This window comes from Medicago truncatula, chromosome 1 (assembly GCF_003473485.1).
Source record: "Medicago truncatula cultivar Jemalong A17 chromosome 1, MtrunA17r5.0-ANR, whole genome shotgun sequence".
Lineage (NCBI taxonomy): Eukaryota > Viridiplantae > Streptophyta > Magnoliopsida > Fabales > Fabaceae > Medicago > Medicago truncatula.
The window spans coordinates 11,555,947-11,574,228 of record NC_053042.1 but is presented as its reverse complement, the minus strand read 5'-3'; the positions used below and the strand labels follow the sequence as shown (position 1 = coordinate 11,574,228).

Here is an 18,282-nt window from a genome sequence, read left to right as displayed (position 1 = left end):
GAAGAAGAAGAAGAAGAAGAAGAAGAAGATGTGTATAATTAATCATGTTGGATGTCATAAGCACTTTTGAACCTACCATCTTAATGTTAAATGGTTCATGAGCACTTTTTAACGAATTTGGCTGAAAAGATGGAATATATTGTAAATATTTTATTACTTAAAGGATCAATTTGTAATAAAAAGCAACTTAAAGGACCAATTGGTAGCGAAAAAAATTTTAAAGGACTAATCTATTATAAACATATAACTTAAAGGAACGCGGGAGGTATTTGGCCTAAAATCTAATAATTTTAAATAATTCATAAAAATAAAATAATTTGTAACAACTTTTCTTTGTTGCTCTTGTCAAAATAAAAACTTTTCTATGTCAAAAAAAAAAATTGAGGAAAAAAAAACTTTTCTTTGTTATACATTAATTGATATTGAATATTCAAATATACACACACAAAAATTATGATTTCTTGTTACTTTCTTTACAATTGTGTTGCCACCATGGCTAGGAAGAATGTGAAACAAATAATATGAAACTTGCGTATAAGCAAAGAAAGAATGGCAGCACAAAGGAGAGTGATCTCACAACTCTGCGATATTTTATCCTTTGTTATAATTTTTAATCTTTCTTATATAACTCGATGAAGTTGTCTCTGCAATTATACGTGAATTTTTTTTATACATGTACGTAAAAAAATTTGATAAGTTCGAATATGATTCATGAACCTTGACACGTAATTTCCATTGTTAGCATAATAATGGCACGCGCCTTTTTAACACGCACATTTCCATTAACTTCTTTTTTTTATGCATGCACGTAAAAAAATTTGATAAGTTTGAATGTGGTTCATGAATCTTGATACGTAATTTCGATTGTTAGCATAATAATGGACCTTTTTAACACTCGTCTTTCCATTAAAAAAATTTAATATAATACGCTAACTTGACATTCTAAAATATGGTAAAAGTATACTATTGAATATCTTTTCGATTGTGAATCAAACAGGGTTGGCGAAAATTGCGCTATAAAATCCAAACGCCACTAGGCAAATAACGCACACAAAAATTCTGATTCTTATTATGTTCTTTGTAGTTGTGTTGCGAACATGACTACGAAGAAGGTGAAACTAGCTTTTAGGCAAAGAAAGAATAATATCGCAAATGAGCTTTGTGATATGTTGTCCTCTCTTGTGATTTCCGGCCCCAGTTCTCAAACAGAGGTCTTGCCGGATCTGGAGAGATCTAACAAGTTGACTGAGAGCTTGAAGGAAAAAAATCTACCAGACGACCTGATAGCTGAAGTATTGAGAGAGTGCTTCAATAAGCTGATTGAGAAGGAACTGAAGAAGTATGATATATAATAAAATTGTAGCACTTGATTGATCAATTGTTATTTTTATTTAAAACCATATCTATTGTTATTTTAATGTTACTTAAATCGTCATTTTGAATGTTGTCCAAAGTGGCATTGCCTCTTTCACCGGTGCATTTGAACAATGTTCCACAAATCGCATGTCAACTCGGCGAGTTTACGTGTTTAGGTGCTAAAAACGTGTTAACTCGGAGGTAAATTTGATTTCTGGTAAAATCGGAAAGTTTGACGAGTTTGACCGAGTTAACACTCAGTAAACTCGTGTGAAATCGGGCGAGTTCACCGTTTTTGCGAGTTTACTCCTGTATTTTTTTTTCTTCAAAAATGGCCCATTTTTTTTTGCCCATTTTTTTCAAGCCCAAATGAAAACATATTTACTTTCTAGCTTTACAACACGTTTCAGCTTACTGAAGTGAAACATTTCATATCATTTTCTTTGAGTTTTCAAGAACAGGGGAGCGAATGAAACATTATGTTTCCGAAGATGAAGATATAGATGAGAATGGTGTTATGGAACTTTAGAAGATTGACCTTTCGAAGAAATTACCTAGTTTGTTTTTTGGATAGTTTTATTCTCAAGTTTATAAACTTATGAAACTTTCTTTTTGGGATGGGTAGACTTTAGAGACTTATGAAACCTATGCTTTTGTGTGTTAATTTTTCTATTTTGATACTAAGTTAAGCATACCACTTTTTTATGGTGGTTTGGTATACTTTGCATTTATAAGTAAGTCTATATTTTTCACTATTGATCTTTTTCCAGCATTATATTAGCTTCCATATGTATGCATATAATAAATTGTATAAAATTTCAATTTTAGGTAAACTCGTACGAGTTTACGATTCGAGTTTACCTAGGTAAAACGAGTTGAGGTAAACTCTCGAGTTGCAAAACCTTGCATTTGAATAAAACTCTCCTTAATTTGAATAATATTCATCGTAAACTTTGTTTTTGCAATTCTTTTATCAAGAGTCACTGCTTAAATTTGATATTTCAAGGCAATCAGAACTTTATGAAACATTATTCAATCTAATAAGTTGTTTTATTGGCCTCTTACTCAGCAATAAATAAATAAACAAATATGAACTGCTCTGCAGAATCATTAGTCTCTTGAGCCGAAATCTGTTGTGTCCAACGGCAAAATCCCTTATCTGAAGTTTGGTTTAGTTAGGGAGCTCGACTCGGACTCGGCTTGTCTTAATTCGGCAAGAATACTTCGACCATTATTCGGCTAACGCTGAAACACTTTTAGATCTAAACACAAGTGCACACTTTCTGATCTTGCAAGTGTTTTATGAAGATTTGGAGAGTTATAGTTTTTTTTTAGGAGTTAAGAGTTATACACCTCGGTTAAGTAATGAACTTGCAGTGAATCTTCAATGAAAAATTTACTTTTGCTTTGACTTTGGTGATAATTTACAGGTTCTCAATGAGCGGGTTGCTGCTTTAATCAAATATAGATTTGCGATCAATTTGAAATTATGAACTTGTAAGTTATAACACAACCAAATATGCTTAGATCTCAATCTAATTACAAAGATATTAAGAAACCTGAATCAGCGCAATCACAATATCTGCGTATTGCAAATATATAAACTGCAAAAAGGAGTTAAGGGAGAAAGGTACCTATACAAACACACACCACTCAAAAGAAAAGCTGAAAGGCTAACCCCAGTTAATGGTCTTCCATTGTCTTCCTTCTTAGCCGATCTCTCTAAGCAGAGGATGCAAAAGTCTAGGTCAGATGCATATCAATTCCTAAAATTGTTTTCTTGTCCCTGATCCATGGACAACATAAGAAACTGGTACTCCGGGTGCCAGATAAAAACAGAGAAGGGCAGAGGAATGATGTCTCTTATAGTTTACATAATATACTCCCAAGTGCCTCCATAATAAACTCATTGTTATTGGGTGCTGCGTGTTAATCCTCTTTGTGTCACATTTCTGTTCCAAATATAAATGAAAGACTCAATTATGTGGGGGGAAATCAGAAAAATGTAAAGGGAAAAAGACGAAAGAAAGCAAAATGTTTTAGATTGTTGTTGAGTTATTTTCTCTGTTGAAATAGATTCAAATTTAACTAGTCATGAGTCAATAAAACCAAGATTACTCAATGATAAAGAAATTCTCATCTCACTAATCAGATTCACTAAAATGACCAACATGCTGCCAAGTATTTGTGAATGCCAAAATGTAGACAATTTAAAGATGAAAACAGGGAAGATGATTGACCTGAGAGGACTCGGCGTTGCAAGCATAAAATTGATCAGTTTTTCTATCCTTATTATGTGATAGGCGTTTTTTATAAACAAATGTTAGTAAGTTAATGGTTATGTCAATTTTCAGGGTTTACCTACTGCTGCTTATAACTTGTGTCTCTTAGCTCACCAATTGAGCTGCCTACTTGGAACTGATATGGGGAGTGTGGACTAACTAGACAAGACCAAGTGGATTTGCACACAATTTTAAAGTCAATGCAAACTGCATAACACACAAACTTGGTTGCATTTTTCTGTTTAACTTCAATCACCACAAAATGAAGTCCAGGTTGAAAAAAATGTATAGAACATTGTCTATCGGGTAGTCGGTTGGTGGTGACAAAAAATAAAAGTACATCATGGGCGGGCCTAATATCCAGCAAAATGAAATGGTCTATATCTATTAAAAGTGGGACTGAATCCATTATGAAATACCCTTGAAAAGTAGCAGTAGTAAAGCAAAGAATAGAATAAGACAAAAGAAGGTTAAAATCCCCAACCTAAAACCAGTTGTAGTAAAAACCAAGTAAAATGAATAATATGATATATGCCAATAACTTCGTATGAAAGCAAGGAGACACAAAATAAAAATAATAACAGCAGTACAACAATAATATTTACCTTCCAGAAATTAGCTGGTTCTGAGCACTGTTTACAGGGCCCTTTATATTGCTGAACCGCTTTGCTCTGTTCTCTTGTACCTTGTCGACACGCATAGCAGCTACCTCCTTTTCCATGGAAGCTACTTCCCTTCTCATCTTCTTTGCCTCAACTTCCATGGCTTTGGTCAATGTATCTACCTTCCTTGCTAACATCTGACAGATAATGATCATTGCAAACAGTTAGCAATTATCAATAAGATGTCAAGGAATAATATCCAAAAAAACAATTAATAAACTAAACACTAACCTCAATGGCATCATCTTTATCTTTTAGGCTTTGATCTTTTTCATGACCAGCTTTCCTTAAGGCAACGACCTCTTTCTGCAAGAGGTCATATAAAACACTTGGAATACTATCCTCTGTATCTGCCGGTGGGAAGTCATTTGGCTTATCACCTGAATTTCCTTTCCAGTTATCATCTGCCTCTCTCTCTTTGGTTTCTTCGAGAGATTGGTTGAATGAGTAACTTTGAGGTGCTCCCCTCAGCAGTGTTTTACTTCTTTCCAGTGTCCTTGAGCCACCATCAAAAGATTTAGATGTTCCTTTAGCACTCCTCAATATTGAGCTAGATGATAGGGATGACCTGAGTTGAGGGGATGGTGTTCTCTTAGGCAAGAATCCATTAGAGGTTAATTTTGAGATATTATCAACTCCACCTAGTGATTGGCGACGAGAAGAACCATTGTTCATACTTCTTCCCTCTGCGGTGCTGCGACTACTGCCGCTAGAATTTCCCCTCAAACTCTCCTCCAGCACTTTGAGCCGCAATTGATATTTTTCCTGAAAAAATAAAAAATAAATATTACCTTAAATAATTTAAGAACTAGTTTTCGAGGTTAACAGATAGGGAACCAGATCATTACTTTCAATTGTGCTTCAGACTTTGCAGTGCGCTCAACTATAGCAAGCTTATCACGAAGTTGCTGCATTTCCCCCTATAAGAATGCAGTTCAATAATGAGTGAAAGCAGTATTTAGGTCAAGACAAAGAAAGGAAAACTTTATATCAAAAAATAAATAAGGAGGACACAAGCAAAGTAAAACAAAATAACATTACCTGCAAGAATCGTCGTTCTTCAAGCCATTGTTTGACAGGCATGACTTTATCATTAGCATCTTTCCATTCATTTGCAACCACAACAGCTACCCTGTTTGCTGTTACCTTGGCACGGCCCAACTCTCTATTAAGTGTTTTTCTTTCTTCCTAAAGAATGTGAAACAAACCATGTAAAATTAATGTTATAATCAATAAAGCAACTGGGAGACTAAACTAGCTGATGACTTAAACACATTACATTCATTTCTTGAACTTTCCGTTGATAATCTCTAACTGCATTTGCTGCTGCACCACCTGCAAGGACTGACTCTTCTAGCTCCCTCACAGTTTGGGTGAGCTTTTCAACCTCTGCCACCTTTTGTCTATGCATTCTGTCCAAGATTTTGTTTTCTTCCTGAAAGAAGTGATGATGAAACCTCCGTTAAAAGTTGCATGATTACAGTTCTAGTGATAAAAGATAAATTGTCCAAGATTGCGATACCTGGCAAATCTCAATCTGTTTCATCAGCTCTTGATTTTTGTTTTGGAGATCATCCACCATGGAGGCCTTGGCCAAGGCAAACTGAACAGTCTTTTCAGCTTCAAGTAGTGCAGCTTCTTTGGATTTGGTAAGACGATCTAAAGCTCTGTTGTCATCTTGTAGTTTAGCAATCTGTAGGGAATATACAGAAGAAAATAAAGAAAAAAATCATTAGTCATATGCCAGATTCAGTCCCTCCATCAATTCTTTCTCGCCAGGTATTGCAATATAAACTCAAAAGAACAAGGAAATACCTCTTGCCGAGCAAGCTTTAGTTCAGCCTCCAAAGGAGCAAGAATTGCTTCGATCGGAGGCATGTCATCATCCTTCTGAGCAGCATGGACCCTCCGAAGAGTAGCTTCTGCTGCAAACTGAGCTGCCATTGATGCTTTCTTCTCATCATTGATTTTCTTTATTTCAAGATTCTGTCAGAAATTTTCAATTTAGTTAAAAATCATGCCACCTAAGAACACAAATAATTACTTGAATTAGGGCTCAAAGCAATACTTTGGTTTCTAATAGAGATTCCGTTAATTTTAGCTTCCCATCAACCTTTGACAGCTCTTCAGACAGCTAAAATACAAACAAAAAGAACCAAGATAAGTTACATTTCATGTTGACATAAAGCATTCAACAAAAAGATATTGCAAAAATTGACATAAGAAAAAAAAAGTTTGCGCATGATAGAGGCAAAAGGTCAATGTCAAATAAACGGATACAAAATAATGCAAAGAATGATTTGTAAGAATATATGAAATATCTCATAATATATTTGATATTATGTCAGTGTCTTAGTTTATTTTCTAAGATCATTTTATAATCTTGAAATATTTTAGATTATTTCTTAGGATTAGCTTACATATTACTTAGATACTATTTTGATTTGTTTCCTGATTTCCCTATTTATTTAGGATTAGGAGTCTTATATCCCTATACATAGGGTTAGGGTTTAACCTTACTATCTTCTCGAAAACTAACAATAGACCATTTAAGTCTTCTCGAAAACATTCTCATCTACTCAAAGACTAAGGAAACAAGCAAATTAGTAAGGAAAAATACAAAAGCTAAGTCTTCTCGAACAAGATGAAGTCAACTACTCAGATCAAACAACACCATAATGTCTTGCCATGAATCAAATTCAATGATAGAACATTTAAATCTAATCTCTCCTAATTATTTGGTCTGTGGTTTTTTATGTTTTTACCCTACTCTTATTTTTTGAACTATCCTCAATATGATCTAGCCTCCTTGCTAGTGCTTTTACGAGTCTCCACTACACATGCCCAAACCAAATAAGACCCAATACAAAACTCTCATCTTTTTTAGAGTATATATGTTATCCCAATTTTCACTTCAATGATTCATTCATCCATCATAACACTCTCATCTCAATAGCATTAACATTAATCTCTTGCTAGCTCTTCGTTGCTCAACATTCAGCAACATTTAATATTTGGGTTGTATTATAGTAGGGCAGTAAATTTTTCTGCTAAGCTGGAGTAGTACTTTTTCTGCCTCAAAGCTTTTCATTTCTTCATTTTTCAACCTTGCTTGTATCTTCTAGTTTACATCTCATTCTGTCTCTATCATTATGTATAGTGGGCAAAAGATTAAGAGACATGTGGTATGATATGCTCTTCAAATTTCACCTCTAAACTAGGATTTGTGCGTCTCTTGCTAAACTTGCATTCCATACGCTTTCTTTTAATTTTCTTTGCACAAAAGTAATGTGCTCCCAAACCTCATCTCCATGTTCTAACTTTCCATTTTTTTTCTTCTCCGTGCTCTCTAAGACTATATCATCCACAAAAGCATTCATTGTGTCATTGCCTCTTAGATAGGAACAATTAGAACACCGAGAACCAATGCAAAAAGATGATGGCTCAAAGTAGACCTGTGTTGCAAGCCTATTATTGGGAAATGTTTTTTGTACCACCACCTTCTGTTCTTACACTAGTAGTGACCTTTTCTCTAAACAAGCACAACATAAAATTGATGCACAAAAACATATGACACATAACAAATTACATAATGACTTCAAATAATCAAATATACAATAATCCTCTAACAATAAAACAGTTGAATCTCAAGACTTGATTTATGGGCGATGACAAAAACATCAAAAGCAAAACCGATAGTATCAAGTCAACAAAAACCTAGAACTAAGAGTGAATGCAATGCCATGTAAACCAAGGGAGGATAAAGGAATAAAAGATCCCTTTAATAAGAATAACACGATTAAAGTTCTCTTTCACTTGATAATGTAAACCGTACCATTGGAAAAGTCTAATTAATGCTTCATTGGATTTGGTTGGCGAGTAAACTAAATCAGAAAAAAAATATTAAAAGAAAATAAGGGAGTAATAAAGTAAATGTTTTTCCAAAGAGCACTAATTAAAAATATAAAGCATCAAATACAACAACAACAACAACCAAGCCTTATCCCACTAGGAAAAATAAATTACTTTCATAATGTTTTTGCTTTACAACATCTCGTCTTTTAGCATATCAAATATCGGACAATGACTTTACTTTAAAAAAAATTACTACTGAGAAACTTTCCTTATATGGTCAAGTCAACACAACATAAACTTTTATCAGAATTCACAATGACTTCAGTTAGTTCCACATTTATATGAGACAGTTTCTTTGAAAGTCAAAAAAGAAACTGATAGAAAAATTGCACAAAAATGTGAAAAGTAGTAAAAGACAGTATCGATGCAAATGTCAAAAGGGGTTTCTTCTCCTATGCATCGCCCCTCCCTCACTTAAAGACAAATAAATGGAAAATATTCACCCCATTTTTCAGCTGCAACTTCAAAGTTCAAACATGGTAACCACACCAATAATATGATCCCACCAGGAAACAAAATAATAGTACCATATCTACAAGCTCAATTCCTCACAAAACAAGACCAACATGTAAATTAGCGATTACTTTTTTTTGTCTAAAGACAAAGTGACAAGCACCACCTAAAAACTCACACACACAAAGGGGAGATCCCGGTTCGAACTTGGGTAACCACGAAAAATATCCAACCTAACAAATCTCAGCTTTGCCAGTTGAACTAAGTCAACCAAGTCGTACAGACATAAGTTAGCAATTACTAGTAATTAATTTAACAAAATATACTCCCCCAAAAAACATAACATAATAAACAAATGGATAAGTTTCTAGCATAAACATTTCTAATCGACAATATGTCTGATGTCCGTCCGACAGTGCGATTACATTGAATTATGTCATTTTCTCAAATTATTATCCTTGTTTACATGTGTTTACATGTGAGTGTCGTGTCCTGTGTCCATATATGTATTAGTGCTTCATAGATAGTAACAAACTTGAATCAAACAATAAAAACAACAATAACACCAAAAATAAAAACAATTAAGAAATCAAAAGTAACCTCTTCAACAGCTTTTTCTCTCAACCGTTCAGAATGCCTCAACGCTTTAATCTCAGCTTGTGCTTCCGATAATTCTCTATCCTTATCTACACAAAAACAAACACAAATTCAAAAAAAAAAATCCAAAAAAAAAAATTAAGTAAAATTCAGCTGAAAAACTCTTCGGATCGAGCAACATTTTCACACCTCGAACTTCATTCTCAAGCCGATTAAGCTCCACTTTCACTGGATCCGAACCGTGCAACAAATTCATGAACTCATCAGCATCCATACTCTGCTGTCTAGCAGAACCGCGTCTCCTCGAAGAAGTTCTACCTTCTCTAAACGATCCAGAAAATGGTGCCGGCGTCGCCACCGCTCCTCCGTCGCCGTAAATCTCCTCCATCGCCGTCGATCTGAACCGAAACCCTCACTCGCGCATTCAAATTCTCGCGAGACGAGATATTGAGATTTGAAATGACGCACGCGTGCAGAGAAAGAACAAAATAGAATGTGACTCTCTTTCTTCTTCGTTTTGTTTGTTTCTATTTTCTTTGAAATTGAAATGTTTGTTTGTTTGTTTTCTCTCTCTAGATTAAGGAATTGATTGAATGAATAAAATAAGTTGAAGTGTTTAAGCGCTTTGTGTATTGAAGAGGTTTATGATGATGATTTTTTTATTGTTGATTAAGCTGAAATGTTGATTTAAGCTGAAATAGTGACTACTGAGTGATTGTGACTTGTTTGGGAGAGTGAAGTGTGCGATATACTGCATAGTAAACTCCTTTGATGACTAAATTGTATAAGCTGATCTTGTGTAATGGGTTTGAGGCTAAGATAAGCTGGAGGTGTAGTGCGCGCACGCTGTGATTTGAAAGTGAGGATTTATTGGTTTGTGAGTTCGTAGTGGACAAACATTGCTACACGATTACATTGGTAATATTGTGAAAATTTTAAAGATATCAAATAAAAATTATTTTGTTGCAAATAAATTTTATATAGCCACATGTAATAAGTAACAATAATTAAAATATGTTAGAAATATTACAAATGCATAAATTTATTAAACTATTTGCATCTGTTACAGATTGTATGTGCTTATAAATACTTATAAGAAATACTTCATTTTTCTCTCTATTATTTTTGACCAATCAAAAGAGAGAAGACAAAAGTTGTCATGAAAGTTGTACGAAAGAGTTGTACATATATCACTACTCTTATTCAATTCCACAACCGTAATCACAACTGTAATAGTTGTTGACACTTTTAGGTTGTTACTTAATAACTATTATTAAAGTTTAGTCTTAAGTATATAAGATCATTTCTAATGAGATAATCTTAAACTTTTATTGGGGAGAAACTTTTTTGGAGTCTTATAAGACTCGTGTCTTACTTAAGACCCCCAATCTTAAATGAGACCCACTTTTTATATTAAAAAATTGAAATGTAATGATATAAAGTTATTGATAGTTGATTAATAAGTCTCATTTGAGAAATTTGTGTGATATGCTAGGTTGGAAAGATTGGATGCTTATCATGTACTATTATTTAAAAAATTAAATGAGTGAAAAACAGACGCAAAAACAGAAACTTAACCCCAAACAAAAAATATACACCTCATACATGGTAGAAGTAAATTATAGTTTACAAACAGTATTATTCAAATAACATATGCTTCTTTCCTTCAACATTGCAATGAATTGCCAACTCTGATTCGCTAAGTATATATTATCTAGTTTACAACCACCTATTTCGCTATCAGAAATAAAACATTCCTCTTCATACACCTACCCAATCTCAATTCGACCATTAGCAAGGAAGTTTATGAACTTCTTAGATGAAGCAATACCAACTCTTACAAAGCGGCTCGAAGTTATCGATCATAAGCTTGGAGGTTTAATCACCGATTTGATTAAAACCTACATGGTGTGTATTGATTGTGTTGAAGTGATCTCTTGTGTACTAAAAACCTCACATATTCTATATTACAAAGTTCAAATGGCACGAGTCCTTTGAGGATTGTGATCGATTCTAGCTGGCCAAAGACAAGACATTAAAGCTTTTGGAGAGCCTTCCAGGAAAGAAGAAAGTGTTTCTCCCCGAAATATATATATATATAAATTTCCTAGTTTTGTTGTAAGAATTGTTGTGACACTAATATCGTGTGTTGCTGCAATTTCTTGTGAGAAATTAGAAGACAGCAGAAGAATGATTCATTTGATTAAAGAAGTGAAGCTCTGGTTTATGTAAAAATTATTCCTTTTGATCGCTATACACTGTTGAAGTTATTCCATGTCTATGACACGCTGATACAGCTTACTATTTCAGGAGATCAAATGTTGACGTTAATCATGTCATTGTTTTTCGATTAAGTAAAGTTGCTTTGTATTTATTCGAGAAAATGTCAATATATGATGAAGATGTGATGTGCACTTTTTGCCAAACAACACTTACGGAGTATGCTGAATATTCAATTCAAAGAGAAAACTTGTTCACGATAAAATAAATATTTATTTAAGAGATGGAAAACGTATAAAAACTTTAATCTTTTTTTTGTACAATAAAAACTTTAATCTTATAGAGACCTATATTAAAACCTGAAATATTTATTTTCGCACAGTGTGTTTGATCAAAAAAATATTTTAACCGAATGTTTGAATGGATTGTACTCACTTAAAACATAAATCAGATTTTTGGTTTAACTATATACACATTCACACATTTTTTTACTCACAATACATTAATTTTTTGTACTAAATCATGAATCAAACAACTTCAAAACACACAAACATTATCATTTTCACAACATCATATTCCACAAAGGAAAACAAACGACCTGAAAATATGAAGAAAATCATACATACCATAAAGATGTGCTTTGTTCAAGAACAACAATGGTACCTGTAAAATCATAAACAAAAAGCAAAATATATGTGTTAGTTATTATTTGAAGAATACGAGTTGGAGAGAAAAATTGAAGAAATAAAATAAAATAAAAAATGGAGAAGACGGGAAAAACAGATGCAAAAACAGAAACATAACCTAAAACAAAAAGACACACACACCATATGCGGTAGAAGTAAACTATAGTTTACAAAAACACTAGTATTTAAATAATTTGTGTTTCTTTCCTTTAACAGTGCTATGGATGGTTCCATTATTCAAATAATTGCAAACTCCGATTTGCTAAATATACATTATTTAGTTTACAACCACCTCCTTTTATTATAAATAAAATATTCCTCCTCCTGTGTTCATGTTGTTGTTGTTTTTGCATGCATCTTCATGTTGTGAACTTTCTGCTTGTGTTTCGTCAAATTTTTACTTTTTGTGTTCTCTTCTCTTGTGCCCTATGTTTAAACTTGTTTTATTTTTTATTTTTTTGGCTTTTTGATAATAAGATCATGATTTCTTTGTATTTTGAGATTTCAGCTTTATGTTTATCACTTTTAGGGTGGATCTGTTTCAACTACAATAAACTTTATATTATTAGAATCTGGAATTCTTTTTAGAGATTTAAGAAAAATGATCTAATACGAACACCTTTTTGTGTTTATCACTTTTTGTGTTCTCTTCTCTTGTGCCTATGTTTGTAAACCTATTTTTTTTTGTTCCATGTTATTAAAACAAACTCTTTATCTATAAGGCATAACGAAAAGGAAGTTAGTGGGGTGAAATGACTTTAGAGAGTAAATGCATTTGATTTCAGTTTCGTTTGGTCCCTTTAACTGTTTTTCATGTTTAGAATGATTTAAAATGAAAAAAACAAAAAAGAAACGAAAGAAAAAAAATTGAAATAAAATTGTTTGCCAAATAATTTATAGAATATGAACTGATTAGAAAAGATAGATTCATGTTGTAAGTTTGATGTTTCAGGAAAAAACTATATATCTAAATTTTGATTTTTTTTTCTTAGTTTTTTGGGATTTAAGCATGAGGCAATTGCTTACCAAGCCGGAGATCACTCAATACATAAGACAAAACTTCAGCGGGGTTCGAGCTAATTTCCTTGCAATGGATGTAGGAAATAACATTGCTGGTTTGGCAGTCACAAACATCCACGATTACGATCTTGAAAAACCTATTAGGTAAATATTGCCGCTTATTTAAATAACATCTTTGTTTTGTTATAGCTAATGTATTTTTTTCCCAATCCGATTTACCGCATCACAGCGTCTAAGCAGCCTGTAGATATGGACACAATTTCGAACATTCTTCGCTCAAAGGTAATAACTTTGAATCTTGGATACACGTGTTTAAGATTGAACTTAGGCTTTTTAAGTGTTGATGTTTGCATATGATGTGTTTATCTGTGAAGGATGATGGACTGTTGTTACTTGTACAAAATTGTACCCATAAAACTAATAATAACAAACATATCATATGCTAAACAATTTAATTAATTTGGAGTCTTATAAGACTCATGTCTCACTTAAGACCCCAATCTTAAATGGGACCCACTTTTTATATTAAAAAAATGAAATGTAATGATATAAAGTTATTGATAGTTGATTAATAAGTCTCATTTGAGAAATTTGTGTGATATGCTAGGTTGGAAGGATTGAGTGCTTATCATAAAATTAAATGAGTGAAAAACAGACGCAAAAACAGAAACTTAACCCTAAACAAAAAATATACACCTCATACATGGTAGAAGTAAACTATAGTTTACAAACAGTATTATTCAAATAACATATGTTTCTTTCCTTCAACATTGCAATGAATTGCAAACTCTGATTCGCTAAGTATATATTCTCTAGTTTACAACCACCTATTTCGCTATCAGACATAAAACATTCCTCTTCATACACCTACCCAGTTTCAAATCGACCATTAGCAAGGAAGTTTATAAACTTCTTAGATGAAGCAATATCAACTCTTACAAAGCTAAATATACATTCTTTAGTTTACAACCACCTCATTCCGCTATCATAAATAAAATATTCCTCCTTCAACACCTACCCAATCTCAATTTGATTATGAACAAATAAATCTGTGAACTTCTTATATGGAACAATAACAACTATTACAAAGTGGCTCGAAGTTATCGATCATAAGCTTGAAGGTTTAACCACGGATTTAATTAAAACTTACATGGTGTGTATTGGTTGTATTGAAGTGATATCTAGTGTACTAAAAACCTTACGTATTCTATATTATAAAGTTTAAATGACGAGACATTAAAGCTTTTGAAAAACCTTACAGAAAGAAGAAAATGTTTATAATTGAAATGAGTGAGATATATGTTGATAAATTTTTCAATTTGGTTGTAAAAAATGTTACAACAGGAATATCGTGTGTTGTTGCAATTTCTTATGAGAAATTGGAAGATTGGAGAAGAATGCTTCATTTGACGAAGGAAGTGAAGTCCAGGTTTAAGTACAAATAATTTCTTTTGAACAATATAGATTGTTAAAACTATTTTATTCCTATGCAGCGCTTATACAACTTTCTGTTTTGGGAAATCATATGTTGACGATAATCATGACATGATTTTTCGATTTTGTAAAGTTGCTTTGTATATACTCGAGATAATGTCAGTATATGACGAAGAATTGGTGTGTATTTTATGCCGAACAACGCTTACTGAGTATGTTGAATATTCAAGTCAAAGAGACAACTTGTTCGTGGTAAAATAAATATTTATTTAAAAGATGGAAAACGTATAAAAACTTTAATCCTGTCGAGACTGAAATTAATACCTGAAATATTTATTTTCGAAAAGCTAGAATAGACAAATCAATCTTTTGATTTAAACCATAACAATATTAATATTTTCTTAAAAAAACATTATTTACATTAACTATATTTACATTTAAATATTTTTTTACTCGTAGATCATAATTTTCACTTAACAACATACGAGAAAAAAAAGGGAAATAAAAGATCATGACAAAGCTAGGTATATTGCATGAGAATGTTTTTTTGTCACCCTTTTGTCAAAACCTTTACTGATTGAGTCCACCTAACAAACAAAATCATCATGACACCATGTTGCATACTATGATGTGCAATTTTTTTTTAATAAGACAAACAAACTACAACTTACTAAACAACATCATTGTATCCAAAGTCATAGAGAAAAGATGGAGATTTCAAGTAGAAATAAATGAAACAAAATATACGTGACTAGTGATAAAGACTTCAGGCAATTTTCATAAGCCCACAACTTTGTTTTCCACTATAAATTTTGATTAAACATTTTTCAAAACGAAATTCCTACTTTAAATTCAAGGGTGAGCTGATGCAGTTGCACAATTGCCCTCTTGCGCGCATTTAAAAAAGAAGTTATGTTGCATTTTTGTTTTCATTTTTCTCACATAGAGCATGGATGAGTATCTCGAACGTAATAAGATTCGTCTTGCAACCCTTATTTCCATTTTAGTGAACAAATTTATTGCCTCCTCACACATATTCAGTTTGCACATGCCATTAATCATTATATTATAGGTGATGACATCCATAAAACCTTCTCTCATCAAAATATCATCAAGAACTGATTGCGTATCTTTCAACTTATCAATCTTAAGAAGCCCATTAATTAGGATATTTTGTGTGAATACATCTGCATGAGCCCTCCATTGTTCTTATCAATGTCTTAACATCCTGAATATGCTTATGTTTAAACAAATGATTCACAAAAGAATTATAAGTGTTGACATTAGGGGACAAGGACGAGTAGCATACATCTCTTGTAGAAGCTTTTGAGCACACAATACTCTATGTATCTCTTTATTTTTTCAATGTATCTCTTTATATATTGAAAATAATCATAAGTTTTCAATATTTTATCATATACACTTTTTCATATATGTATATAAAATTTGTTTATGCAGATATAAACATTTAAAATCTGCAAAGAGAGCGGTTTATACATTGAACGGTGTTTTTCATTTAAAGTAGAAATTTAATTAATAGAAACATTGCATTAATGTTGATATTTTGAAAATAGTCACTTGTTTTCAAAATTTTATCATATCAACTATTACATATCGATACATAAATTTTTTCTTGTGCATAAATAAGTATATAAAATCTTCAACGAGTGCAATTTAAATATTAACGGTGTTTTTCAATATTTAATGGTGTTTTAAATATAAAATATATATTTTCTTAATAAATACACTACATTAATATTGATATTTTGAAAATAGTGATAAGTTTCCAAAGTCTTATCAAATTGACTTTCTTATATGTGTATATAAAACTTTGTTTATGCATATATAAGTACAAAAAATCTGCAACGGGTGCGATGCAAATATTGAATAATCTTTTGCATATAAATAAAAAGTTATTTAATAGAAACACTGCATTAATTTTGATTTTGAAAATAGTAATGAGTTTTTCAAAATTTTATCATGTAAACTTTTTCATATATTTACATAAAAAATTGTTTTTTTGTATATATAAGCAAATAAAATTCATAATTGGTGTGACTCAACTATTTAACAAATTTTTGTATATATAAGAAAAAATATTTAAAAGAAACATTACATCAATACCTATGATTTTCTTTTAATATCTATAAACATTCTACAATATTCACAATCTAATTATTTTTCGTATAATTATCGCATTCGCACGGGTCATTTACTAGTTGATTAATGTGCTCGTGAGCTTAACTATGTTGGTAACTTTTCCACCCTAAATCAACAACACACTGGATACTAAAAAGTGAAAACCCACATATCGTCAAAACACCTGCGATGGAATCTTCAAACATACTTTCTTTCTCCTTGTGTCCACCTCTCTGACGACGATGCATTCACACTATATACACCGCATCACATAAATTTTTAAAGGATTTTTTATTGTTGTTTGAGGTAAGTTCCGACGGCAACGTCGTTGTTGTCAAACTCAGCAAATTCCGGTTAGAAATCGCCTCTCTCAGACCTGTTGGTTTCCACTATGGTTCAATCCCCGTTCCGACAATTAATCTTTCGGCTTTTCAGTCCTCTCTTCTCCCTCTCAATAATCGATTCACTTGTCTCTGATTCAAATGAATTCTAGGCTAATTGTTTCGTGAATGCAATATTCAACAAAGATTGACATTGGTAAAGGTGGTTGTGTGTTGTGCCGCGACTGAGGTAGCCTGAGATGCAGTGTTGAGTTTTCACTTTTCAAACCGTGTATCTTCACCATTGATTTGATCGGATGACTATCTTTTCATTGACTTTGTGACTACAGTAAATCACAATTGCAACTAAACGCCTATTTGAATGGTCCCCTTGAACGCAACTTTTGAACGAGTTAAGGAAAAAGAAGTAAGTGCATGTAATATAGCTCACTCATTGCACTACTTCTTCTGCAAGTGTTGTGCAACCATTACATCATCAATGAAAATCAAAACTCTAGTTTTAGGTATATATTTTCCGTCGTTCATTTTATGCTACAATCGAATCTCTTTTACGGTTATCAATTTCAACCAAATATGCAGGCGCTGGCCAAGAAGTTGGAAAAAGCTGTGTAATTAAGTTATATATTATTCCTTAAAAAAAAAAAAAAGAAGTTATATATTATATTAGCTAACAAATAACTTTAAAAAAAGAAAAAAAACTAACAAAATTACTTTTCTGCTTTAAGTTAATTAAACTTTTAAACATATTGTGTTTGGAGACTGATTCCCTCAAAGTTGTCAATGCTTTCAATAAAGGTTTTGGAGTCCCTTGGCAGATGCGAGCTAGGTGGCAAAATTGCTGGGATTTTTGTCATAACATTTCTTGTTCTGTGTTCATATCCTTAGGGAGGGAAACATGGTGGCTGATGCACTTGCTAAGCATGGACAAGGACTTTCTCTATACTACTACACACAGTTGTGGCCTTCTCCACCTCCTTTCATATCCCACCTTCTGTTAAGAGATAGGCTTGGATTACCTTACACTAGATTAGATGTGACCTGAGATTTTCTGTTTGTTTCTGAGTTCTGAGATTGTTTTTTGTTTTGTTTGAATTGGTTTGTATGCGGTTCAGGCTTCTCCTGACTTTTATTTGAATTTCTAGCGTTATCAAAAAAAAAAAAAATTGTCCTATGTCTC

General features: G+C 32.4%; 1 protein-coding gene and 1 long non-coding RNA gene across 2 annotated transcripts; one reads left to right on the top strand and one right to left on the bottom strand.

The window, feature by feature from the left end:
• Window positions 1–2,809: 2,809 nt before the first annotated feature.
• LOC25482554 (microtubule-associated protein 70-2) lies at window positions 2,810–9,976 on the bottom strand. The gene is made up of 11 exons (XM_013611136.3): window positions 9,455–9,976; window positions 9,269–9,354; window positions 6,369–6,434; window positions 6,116–6,286; window positions 5,823–5,993; window positions 5,580–5,735; window positions 5,342–5,488; window positions 5,149–5,220; window positions 4,532–5,065; window positions 4,244–4,437; window positions 2,810–3,308 (listed from the first exon to the last, which is right to left on the bottom strand). Exons 1-11 carry the CDS (start codon window positions 9,651–9,653, stop codon window positions 3,269–3,271), a joined length of 1,836 nt encoding a protein of 611 aa, XP_013466590.1. The 5' UTR covers window positions 9,654–9,976; the 3' UTR covers window positions 2,810–3,268.
• A 2,878-nt stretch (window positions 9,977–12,854) lies between these two features.
• On the top strand, window positions 12,855–14,701 carry LOC112419286 (uncharacterized). Its single transcript, XR_003009482.2, has 3 exons — window positions 12,855–13,335; window positions 13,421–13,473; window positions 14,536–14,701. It is a non-coding gene; the product is annotated as an uncharacterized lncRNA (long non-coding RNA).
• The last annotated feature ends 3,581 nt before the right edge of the window (window positions 14,702–18,282 follow it).